General features: G+C 36.9%; 2 protein-coding genes across 2 annotated transcripts; one reads left to right on the forward strand and one right to left on the reverse strand.

Moving 5' to 3' along the window:
* The first annotated feature begins 3,857 nt into the window (after positions 1-3,857).
* On the forward strand, positions 3,858-5,515 carry LOC131437516 (zinc finger protein 93-like). Its single transcript, XM_058606915.1, has 2 exons — positions 3,858-4,040; positions 4,108-5,515. The coding sequence occupies exons 1-2, from the start codon at positions 3,933-3,935 to the stop codon at positions 5,356-5,358; spliced, it is 1,359 nt and encodes a 452-aa protein (XP_058462898.1). The 5' UTR covers positions 3,858-3,932; the 3' UTR covers positions 5,359-5,515.
* LOC131437515 (transcription factor grauzone-like) lies at positions 5,501-7,466 on the reverse strand. Its single transcript, XM_058606914.1, has 2 exons — positions 7,152-7,466; positions 5,501-7,087 (listed from the first exon to the last, which is right to left on the reverse strand). The coding sequence occupies exons 1-2, from the start codon at positions 7,293-7,295 to the stop codon at positions 5,609-5,611; spliced, it is 1,623 nt and encodes a 540-aa protein (XP_058462897.1). The 5' UTR covers positions 7,296-7,466; the 3' UTR covers positions 5,501-5,608.
* Positions 7,467-12,637: the final 5,171 nt, after the last annotated feature.

Below are 12,637 nucleotides of genomic sequence, written 5' to 3' on the forward strand. Positions count from 1 at the left end.
GGTATTCTTGTATCCTGACCGAATGTCACCGAATGTCAAGCGCATGCGTAACAAACGTACGCCATTTAGAATACCGGGGAAAAAATTCTTCCACTTTTCTTCTTCGATAGAGAGAATCTCTCCGTATTGGGACATGGTATGGCGAATATAAGGATCGATGACGCTTGAGGGAAGATCATGCACACGCACTTTTATAGCACCATCTTCCATATATACTGGAATGTTGTACTTGATATTTTCATGCTCCACATAGTGCACATTATTATTGTGCTTAGCGAATTGAATTGCATCCATCTCTTTATAGAACTGGATATAAACAACATTATTGGTCTTATTGCATTGAAGTAAATGCACACGTTTAATGTCAAGATGCATTTGCTCCTTAACCAAACCTTCAAGTTCTCGTATCGAAGGTCGAATTTTGCACTGTCTGAAGTCAACAATAATTGTATTCTTTCGTACAGGCGGTAGCTTTTGTTCGTTTGGTTCACTCATTTTCGAGGTCTATTGTTCACTACACAATACTGTACTTGGTTTCTTCTGTTCCCAACTTAAGCGGTTTTGTTTTATTGACTGACTTGGATGAGATGTAAACCCGAACTGACTCAATTACGTTAATTTATCTTTGATAAATGTGCTTTATAGTGTTTAGAAGGTCTTAGACATGTGTTACAGAAATAACCTGTCAGTAAACATAAACAAATGTAATACAATAATCTTCTCTCGGATATAGTTCCAAATTTTACTTGAATACTCCTTAATGACAGTTCCAAAGGGAAAGTTTAAAGTGACTGTTAAAAACGCCGATAAAAGGCACATCGAGAATTAGGTACATAAGTAATCTTCAGTAACATAATTTTTTTATCTGAGGTCACCTCCAGAAACGAAATCCTGGGTACGGGCCTGTAAGCGAGTGAATGGCGTACACCGAATGATCCGCGATGGAAAAAACACGTCGTTTCCAGTCGAAAAAGAAGGCGATGTTCACACAATTTTCATTGGTTACATGGGTGTATATTTAATATATTAAGGGGAGAGTAGGGTCCAAATTATGAAAAAAATCATCATTTTAGCGATTGTTTTTCAGAATCACTCGAGGTTTAACAAAATAAATTCAAATGAATGCATCATTCGAACAACATTTTGTAATTTTTTCGTGGAAAAATATTGAGAAATAAGTCGGTGAAGAGGTATTTTTGAGGACGCTTCTAAAAAATCATCTCAACGTAGACTGATCAGAAGTGAACAAATCAAAGCAGCATAGTTAGAGTAGAAGTTTTTCTGTTTGATTTTTTTTCAATTTTTGGTGGTTGTTCAAAGTGAAAACTACGATTTGGGGTCTGATTCTTTATGTGTAGAAGGTGTGTGCAGAATTTGAACAAAATTGGTGCGGTAGTTTTTGAATGACGATGGACACGGACTTTCAAAATCTGCTTTCGAGAAAAACGCGTGTAAATTTTTTTTGTCTATAAATTCAATGAAAAGAATTTATTACTCAAGGGAGTCCGTAGGGTCTGATATTTTTAAACAATCATATTTTTTCCTTTATAATTTGTTATAATGGAACATTTCGAGAATGTTTTGTCAAGTTTTTAAGTCAATCGAATCAGAAGTCTTGGGCCTGTGTGCCGAGCTCTTACTTCTTCGCAGTATGAGATAAGCAAAGACCATAACTTGCAGAGTTTTGTTCCGATAGACTTGAAAATTTCACAATATATTCTTGAAATGTTTCGCTATAAGAAAATAAAAAGAAAATAAAAAGATTTTTCAAAAGTGCTGGATCCTACCCGCCCCTTAACAAAATTAAATGTTAAGAACTCTGGTTGACGATTTCCTTTTAGTTGCGTGTACCACTTACCATTCACTCTTTTCAATGCGTGTATCGCATTGACTTAAAATTAACTGCACATTTACTTTTTTCACAATAAAAGTAAATGTGAAAACGAAAACTGTACATTAAATGTGCATTCTTGAAGTGATCTGCCCCATGATCTTGCACCACGATAACGCAACGTCACATAATGCCATCGTTATCCATGAATATTTGGCTAAAAACGAAATGAATTCGGTCGACTCAAGAAATGAGATTATGAAAAAATCGCAGGTGGCTCTGATGGCCATATCGAACACTGAATGTAAAAAATGTTTCGAGGATTGGATCAAACGCTGGCATAAGTGTGTTGCAGTCCATGTGGGGGGTTCTCTTTGATCAAGGTAGTATTACCAAATACAAATTATAATACGGAATGCTTCGACAAATTTTCGAGGACACGTTTTATCATATTCGGTACACTGTCAAGAGTAAACTGTCAGAGCGACAGAGTACTCTAACGTATTTTCCATATTACTAGCAACGATGAAGAAATGAAGAAACTTTTTGCCATTAAGTCCATATTCTATTATTCAAAGGTGAATAAGAAGTAGGTTTAAATGATTATTATTATTGTATCTAACGAATCAACATAATTTTTGCTACCTGCCATCGGAAATATGATCACAATTTTATGATACAATTTTCAGTTGTGTGACATTATCTCAAATAATTCAAAATTAAACTATTCTGAAATGTTTGGTATAAACGAGTATCAAAGAGGATAATTCATGAGGCGCGTTTGCCTTTGTCGTATTTTTAAAGCTCATAGCTCAATGATCTGTGGAAATCCTGTCTCATTTGACCCATGTCAACACTAGCCAATCAGAACGCGTTCTGAGGAAATGAGCAAAATATCTGCTGCTGTACAACAACTCGTACGAGAAAAATGTTCCGAACGGTGCATAATATCGTAGTGAGATCCACAATTTGATCCTTCTGAAAGGCAGGAATGTATCCCGTACAGCATCCTGATAGTTTCTTTCAAAGAAATGCGAATCCAAAATGAAACAATCGACATTAAAATTCTATATGCTGCTAGTTTTCTAGCCGTTAGGACCGCCCATTAGTGAAAAAGATACAAACGAAATCACGTAAAAAGAAACCTCTTAACAAAAATTGGATCAGTTTGGATTCTATCGCCCCTGCGAGCAGATGTATTTTATGTCGTTTGCAAAGCTAGTTTAGCTTCCGACAAGAGCGATTACGTCACAGCTGCCAGTCGTTTGCATTGGTGAAAAAACAACGAAAAGAGGACAACGATGGAGAGCATCACACAAAATCAACCGTTCTAATGGCTCTAAAAGTTTTCTATAGAACTATTAGCATTTCTTGCTCGCAAATCGAAGGTAAATATCCTCAGGTTAGTGCAAATCTAGAACAGTTTGATTAGATTTGTGGACTTTTCGCTGTGTGAAATTCACAGTAATCGAGATCAAGTGAAGCCTTCTTTGTTTTTGCGAAAAATGTGAAAAAAGGGAATGCTTGCATAATTCATACAATTGATCAACTAATTGATATTCGGAAGTGTTAAGGAACATGTCAGTTGTTTTCGTATTCACGACATCCAGTTATGTCTCTGACATTACCCACCCGCCTTTTTTTTCTACCATTTTGAACTGTCAGTTTAAATCTTAACAAAGAGGCTACGCCAACTTGTCCATTTGATGAGCAAAAAATATTCAAGCGATTTGTATGGTACCTCGGGGTATTATTATTTGTAGCATTGCTGGTATTACTGCATAAAGCACAATAATCGGTATAAATACCGATAAAACATTGTTATACAGCTGCCAACGTAGAAAGTGACCGAAATACATCCGTTACCCTACACACTTTCTAATTAAACCTTCTTATATAATAAGAAATACGATGGATTTTGCGCAGTGCATAATTGATAAAAATTGCAAACATGTGTGCGTAACGATATGTCGTTACAATGAAAAGAAAATATATGGCAATGTACCTTACGCCAAAGCCAACGAAAACTGCAGCAAGAATTACACCGATGTTTATTTTGAGTATGTTTAAATAGTGTTATATAGTATAGTAACTTGTTATTATGGAACGAATTTGTCGTTTTTGCTTAAATGATAATAATTCTACGTTAAACATATCGCTAAGTGATGATGCGATTCGGCGTAAAATCGATGTGCTGTTTACATTTCCTGTAAGACTGATTGCAGTACTCCTGCGAGAAGGGCAAAAGTAATCAAATTCTGTATTTTTATTTACAGTTGGAAAATGGATCCGATTTACCCAGTAAAATCTGTGAGAAATGTAGATCTAAGATCGATGAGTTCTATACCTTCTTGGAGATGGTTCGTAGCAACGAACAACAGCTTAAGCTCAGGGTCGATGAAGTTCCGAAAGATGAAATGGTCAAAATAGCTAAACAGGAACAACAAGTAACCAGTGATACAGAAGAACACAATGACACGAATGCCGTTGGATTGGAACATCAAGAACTGAGCACTAAAAGCGAAAATGATTCGGATCACAGGGACGAGGAAACTCCTCTCGCCATTAGGCGTCGGAAGCAAGCCAAAGAAAACCGTCTAATTAAGGAATACTATTCATTGAAGTGCAACAAGTGCCAAAAGGCTTTCGAAAGCTTCCGAGAATTGAAACGACATGCTCTGGAGGAACACGACGAATTATTTACCATCATGTGCTGCGATCGTAGTCTTCGAAGTAAGCATGAGATCTTGAGGCACATTCAACATCACCTTAATCCGAACTGTTTTCAATGTACCATCTGTGAAAAAAGTTATACCAACAAACACAACCTCGTTATGCATCACTCGAACGTGCATGTCGTTGACAACAGCAAACGTTTCAAGTGTCACCTTTGTGGTGTCCACTTTAGAAATCAATCCTTGCTCAGTTCTCACCGTAAAGTTCACGAAAAGTGGGAGTGTCAAATTTGCCACAAAGCACTGTCCAGCAAGTCGTCGCTTAAGAAACACTTGTTCGGCATGCACGAGAGTCCCGGCGAGAAATTCGTTTGCGACAGTTGTGGAAAACAGTACAATTACAAATCGTTACTCAATCGCCACATCAACAAAGTCCATCTGGGTGTTCGAGAAGACCGAGTACAGTGCTATATCTGTGATATTTGGCTTAATAGAGGAAACATGAAACCTCACATGAAAACGGTTCACAATGGGACGGACACCACAGTCGCCTGCGACATTTGCAATCAGGTGTATCCAAACCGAAAGTCTATGACTACCCACAAGTGGCGGGTTCACGTGGAGGAAAAGTTTCAGTGTGAATTTTGTGGTAAAAAGTTCAAACGAAGAGTCACTCTGAAAGAGCACCGAGCTTCCCATACCGGTCAGATGCTGTACCAGTGTGACGTCTGTGGAATGGCTACAAACTCGAATGGCAACCTGTACTCGCACAAGAAGAGTAAGCACCCGAATGAGTGGATGGAGGCCAAACGGAAATCTACCGCAGTGCTGGTTGAGAAACTAGTAGACTAGTACACAACTGAACTAAAAACCAATTCAAACGCTTACCTTCGGTGATGGAAAGTAGCCCTTCGCATTTTTCTTTCTAATTCTCCATTCAGTATTTTAGTTGTAGTACATGGGCCTATGGGAAAATGAAGAAACCAACAATAAATAATTGTACAACTAATGTATTATCTTTTTTTTTATGAAAATAGTCTACATTCTATTATTAACATGTATAATACCTTCTAATGAAATGGATGTACAGCATGCCACAGTTTCACTGGGGTGGTAGATGCTGTTGACGCTGGGCTTGCCCCTTGCTGATGCGTTCCTGGGCCCACTCGTACGGATGGGCTTTCTTTTTGTGGGCGTACATGTTCGCTTTCGAGTTAAAAGTGGTCGCACAGAATGGACACGAGTACAGAATCTCGCCGGTATGTGTCGCTCTGTGTTCCTTCAGCGTGATGGGGTTTTTGAACCGTTTCTCACAAAATTCGCACTGATATTTTTCTTCGCAGTGAACCTTACGTTTATGAGATTCCAGAGCAAACTTGTTCGGGGCCTGTTTGCCACATTCATTGCAAATAAACACCTCATCCGTTTGGGTGTGCTTCGCAATCATGTGCTTCTTCATGGTGGCTTTGTTATGCAAGATCACATGACAAATGTGACACTCGATGCTAGTGTCCTCCAGCAGACCCTTGTGTTTGCGTACGTGCTTATCGAAGCAGGGTTTCGTTTTGAACTCACGTCCGCAGGTATCGCAAATCATTCGACCCATATCACTGTGCATGTTGACCATATGCGCCGTCAGTGAACCTTTTCCCGCCAACACTTTGTCACACAACGTGCACGGGTACAACTGATGGCGGCCCATGTGAGAGGACAATTGTCCCTTTTGAATGAAACTTTTTGGACATTTGTCACATTTAAATGGCCGATCAACTTCTGATGCATGTGCTTGCATTTTGTGCAATTGAAGATACTCCTTGGAGCTGAAGCTTTTCGGACACAAATCACATCCGTATAGGTTGGGATTTAGATGAACTTGGATGTGTTCCAGCAAATGGCATCTCTTGAATAACTTCTTATTACAACATCGATGATATCCTTTCTGTCCATGCTTTTCCCGGAAGTGTCTTCTCAGTTCGATGAAAGTCACTGTCGTCTCATGGCAAAGTTCACATACAAATTTGAAATACTCCAGTATTTGTTTGTCTTCTTCTTCAATCTCTTCTTTCGGTTTACTTCTGTACTCTTTCGAAGGATCATGCCCAGATTCTTTCTTCGCTTTCTTCAACCGTCCGGAAGATCTTTTGGTATACTTTCGTTTGACTTTCACAACAGTTTCTTCCTTCTTAACTTCTTTTTCCGTGCCCTCGTGCGGTCTCCAATCTTCATCTTCATCGCTATCATCTCCATCACTGGCAGCTACTCTACCGTCATCATCATCATCATCGTCGTCATCCTCATCATCATCATCCCCGTCCAAATTTGTTCCACCTTCGGTCCAGTCAGTTTGCTCATTAATCATGACTTCCGTCTCCGGCAACTCTGGCTCAATCTTTATATCGAGGATCACGGCACTCTTATCATCCTCAGCGGTTGGATCAGGCTTCATCTCACTTTCGGGGCTCACCAACGAACGCAAATATGTCTGATTCTTCTGAACCATTTCAGAGAACTTATAAAAGTCCCCAACAATTGTGCAGCACTGCTGGCACACATGCTTCGGCAGTTGAGTCATATTATCAAACTGGAAACAAAAAACGAACGCATTTAAAACTGATAACAAGCAAATTAATACCAGAACTACTTACAGAAAAGTTGAACACTCGGCTTAACTGTTGACTGAGTGAAGTGGCTTCAATAGTGCTGTCGTTTCCAAAACCAGAACTTGAATCGAAAGTTTTGTTTACAGTCGGATCCAAACACAATCGACAGCTGTTTTGAATAGTTTCCATTGCATGCACGGGCGAACACGACCGGTGTCCAAAGTTTTCACCTACTGAATCAGTATTCACACAGTTTTAATTAAATGGATTGGCATTACTCTGGACAATAAAAAATATATTCTAAATATTATTCTAATCATCGCGTATTACACTTGGAATGTTTTGAAATTTTCATTAATTTCTGACGTTTTCAGCCCGATGAAAAAACAACGACACACCTTGAAAAAGTACAGGTGGTTACATTTTTTATGTTTGAGTTTTGCCCAGAGATGCCATTTATACAGATTTATCTGTATTATACAGATTTTCACATACGCATACAGAATACAGATTTCTTAAATTTAATACGAATCTCCCAAGAAGCAAAACAAAAACTTTTTCGTATGAGCAATCTATTAGTATTTGATTGCAGTGACGAGAAGCAAAGTCTTGGTCTCATTGGATCTACCATTCTACAGCAACAACATGCTGAAATAACATCTTTTAACATCATTTTATCAAAAATAAACTCAAGATTACAATGTCCCATACGATTCATTGAAAAATGTTGGGTCAGTAATCGTGAACCAGTTGGTTCAGTAATAATGTAATGTTATTGACCCTCCGTTAATAAGCGTGGACTAGTTCCTACAAAATGCCATGGAAACAATACATGTTAGGAATAATTCAAACATATATTTACATTCAGCACATAATGATTTCTTGTCACAACTGACTTTAATGCTTCATGGGATGAGGCAATAACAAATTAAAGAAATTCTACAGAATGGTTCTAAGTAGTTTTTACTTTCTTATTGCAAGAATTACTGGATATAAGGCAAAATTATTCAATATCGTTCATACTGTAATTTGATATTTTTCCAAACATAACCAATCATTGTCATAGCTACGGCGCATCTAGCGATCAGACGCTTGTTGCTTTGCTTCAAAATACTGAAACTGACAGTGAACCGAGCTCATCGAGGGGTCCTATTCAAATGATACATAAGAAATCGCAGACTACTCCATCTTGAGTTTATCTTTGATTTTATTGTTGAAATTTAATTTTGTTAGTGAATACAGATAAATACAGATTATTCATAGAGAGTAATACAGATCTGGCATCTCTGGTTTTGCCTACCCGTCGTTCGAATCGTGCGGGCGAATTGCAATTGCGTTTCAACTAAAGGTCTATTCGCACTAGGTCGATCAAACCCGACTTTTGTTTTTCCTCTTCGGTTTTGACCGAGCTGCCATCGTGTTCATGTATGCATACGAAAGCAGCACGGTCAAAGCCAAAATTTATCAGTAGGGTTGCAAAGTGCTAAAAAAAAATAAAATCTAGTTTTTTCGGAAGAAAATCTCTAATACAATTTGACATCATCTACATTGAGGCAACTGATCTAACGACATTCATTAAAATACTTTCTGTTTTTTTGCCACAAGAATTCAGAATGATTTTCATAAGATCGCCTTAGGAAACAAATCAGATTAAAACAATGACACATTATGACTTTCATACAACAGCCTTAAGAAATTTAAAAAGGAAGATATTGAAAAAAATCGAATAAGTGGTATGAAATTTGATATTAGGGATTATAAAATATTACTTATATAATCTTCATCTTCGATTTAAAATATTAACACAAATTTAAATTTCCAAATAATTCGATAACAATTGTAACCAAATACAAATTATAATACGTAATACTTCGAACAATTTTCAAAGACACATTTTGCATCGTGCGGTACACTGTCATGATACACTGTCAGAGTGACAATGTACTTTAACGAGTTTTCTATAAAACTAGCAACACTGAAGGGTAAGAACAAGTTCACCATAGTTACTGTTTATTATAGTGAAAAATAAATAAACAAACAGTTTTTATCTGATAATCAAGATCACAAGCGAAATGTACAATAATCTAGAATGGTTAAGCCACCATGAATATACTACTAGCTGTATTGATATTTGTAGATTCGTGGGTGTTTGTGTTCATTTTTCATCTTTTGTGCTAGTGCCGGTGATATTTAGACTGATTGTTGCAGTTTAATATAGCAACGATAAACATAAACAAACAAGTTTGTTTTGCACCGTAGCAACTAGCATAAAGCGTTGCCAGAAACGATCTCCTTCCACATTTTCAAACTATCGCAACGAAAGGGAGTAATTTGCTAGGCTTATTTGTTCAGGCTGTGAACCAAACATTGGCGGTTCGTTTGTATGGGACTTGGGGGTATTATTATTTGTATTTCATTGTAACGGTCAATAAATACGTACCAAGATGGCTAGATAAGTTACGAAATCATTTACATTACATTTTTTCAGAATGGATGTTCTGTAGACATTTTTATTTTAAACACCAGAATACTAACATTCACTTCACTTACATGTCACTTTACTTGATTTTCCCTACTACCAGTATCACGCGTAGTGAAGTGATCACTGTAGTAGAAAAAAAAACTCAGTTTTTGGTGTTGGTGGCGTATGCATGATGCTCATAATGACATCAACTTCATCCAAATAATTACTTTCGTCTTTGAAGCGACTTCCGTGCTAAGGACCTAGATTCACTTCACTCGATTTTCACCGTGAAGTGATACCGATGATAAGGGTCACAATTACTTCACTTGATTTTTACCGTGTAATGATACCGGTAATAAGGGCCATAAACTTCTAATCCTAACTGATCTTCATTCCAGGAGGTGTACTCGTAACACGACGACAGATGGTAAGAAATACAGGTAAGAAGTTTAGACTTCACTCTAATCACATCCTGCGATTCCTCTTCATTTCGTTTGCACCTTCAAGGTGGAACCAGGGGAAGATTCCGTGACTCCGCAACATTATCTGCCAAGTTTTGATCGGATATGAGAATTATAAGAACTTTATTAGAACAAAAGATGCAATTAATATTTTTACTCTAAATATTATACTGTTTAATTGCGTACATTCGATGTATTCTATCACCAAAAAATTTGTGGTATCGCTGATTGCAACAGCCTTTTTCCATTTTTCATTTCGTAATAGCAGTTCACATGAAAATGTTCCGAACAGATTCTAACTGACTTGAAATTAGTATTTTTCACCATGAAATTTCGATTTTCAGTTTTCCCAATAGCTTGTAGCCACAGGTTGCGACGGTACAGATTTATTGGAAAACGGTGTTTCGATACACAGTTCGTGTCTGATTTATTTCTATTATGAAACTTATTTCCACATGATGGAACAAAACATTTCGTGTTGTATTCGTGATAAAACGACAAAACTTTTGTGACAAATTGAGAGAAATCAATCTTAAAACTGAAACTTTAGAATAAACTAACAAGGAAATCTGAAATTTGTTCAATCACTGATTGTTTATTTACGATAGAAGCAGCCTACTTGTTGGATTTTTGATGTTCCGATTTCATTCTCATAAAAATGGCGGCTTGAATGCCCGAATAAAAAAGATTGTAGAAAAACAAAACGATTTGCTGTTACAAAATCTGCCACAATTTTGCTTTGACCATTGAAAAATATTTTAATGTATTGTTATATACTATTCAATAAATTGTGAAAATGCTTTTTACAAAAAAATGTATAGGTTTTTAAGTATCGTAACAATTCAAATCATAAAGTTTTCTCATACATGTTTTCTTGAGAAACAATAAAATGTTCAGTTTGAATATTGTTTGAAACACCACGTGTACAATAAATTCAATTGTAGAATCGTAGAAAAAATATATTGAATCGTAGGAAATGAAAAAGGCGGGCGGATAATGTCAGAGACATAACTGGATGTCGTGAAGACGAAAACAACTGACACGTTCCTTAACACTTCCGAGTTATGCAAGCATTCCCCTGCAAAGAAACTATCAGGATGCTGTACGGGATTCATTCCTGTCTGTCAGAAGGACCAAATTGTGGAACTCACTACTATATTAAACACTGTTCGGAACATTTTTCTTGAACGATTTGTTGTACAGCAGCAGATATTTTGTTCTCTTCCTCAGAACGCGTTTTGATTGGCTGGTGTTGACATGGGTCAAATGAGACAGGTTTTTCAATAGTGTACTATTGAAATACTTCAATGCTGTTGCTATGCACGTTTAAGTTGATAAATTTCAATTCTATTGGTAGTTATATTATATAAATCCTTTCACAGATCACTGAGCTATGAGCTTTAAAAATACGAGAAAGGCAAACGCGTCTTATGAATTATCTTCTTTAATAATCGTTTATACCAAATATTACAGAAAAGTTTAATTTTGAATTATTTGAGATTATGTCACACAACTGAAAATTTTATCATAAAATTGTGATCATATTTCCGATGGCATGTAGTAAAAATTATGTTGATTCGTTAGATACAACAAGAGATATTTTCGATCAAAAACTTATCACTCTCTCAGAGGGTAAATTTTGAAAAGGCACCCCATAGTAAAGTAAGTCGACATGGAACAAAAAAGCTTGTCAAGATACAATAAAATGTATTGTAACCCATATAACTAATTGTGAAACAATTGTTTTTGCTGTAAAATCAATGGTTAAATCGACGACACGACCAGGCACTCCGAAGAAAAATCAGCATTAAAACTGTTCGCTAATGATTCACCGTCAGTTACCACAAATCTAGCGACCCCCTGTAAATGATAAAAATAATCTTCTCGAGCAACACTGTTTAAGCTGATATGGACTAGTTACCAAGGAACCCCAAAACAAATAAACATGTTTTGAAAGCGGTGGAATAGTTCTATTAGTGTTAAACTTTGTCCAAATTAAGCAGAAATGCATTTAAATGGACTCGAATTTAGGAATTTAATCGAAACTATGGATGAAACCAACGAACGAGGACAATGATCTGCTTCCAGCGATTCATCCGTACACTTCAACTGCTAGCTTTTCTGGGCAGTAGGATTCGGTATAATATGCCGGTGTCAAAATTGTTTTGTGTCGGTTGATTGCGCAGCAGTGGAAACAGTATTTCACTTTGTTGGCCACTATTCTAGGATTACTAGTGGAATTCCACGAAGAAATCATTTTACCGTACGTTATGCAGGTACCGCAGAGCACTAGCTTCCCTCAGCTCGTTGTCGATCATTTCCATGTCTTCCTTCTCACACAACGGTTCCAAGTCAAGACCTGAATTTTGAACTTGGCTTTATAAAAGACATAACTCATACTCCTCAATTTTTATATTCCGCTCGAGTCAGGTAAATCCATTAAAATGTTCCGTAATATAATAACCGATCTGAAATTTATTTTGTTTACATTCATCTTGCCTTCGATATGCAGTAACCAAGGTAATGGTGACTGTTATTCAAAATCAATAAATATATCAACTTGTGCTGCCAGTTTAAAAAAATTCACTAGCGTTTTCGATTTGACA

This window comes from Malaya genurostris, chromosome 3 (genome assembly GCF_030247185.1).
Source record: "Malaya genurostris strain Urasoe2022 chromosome 3, Malgen_1.1, whole genome shotgun sequence".
Classification (NCBI taxonomy): Eukaryota; Metazoa; Arthropoda; class Insecta; order Diptera; family Culicidae; genus Malaya; species Malaya genurostris.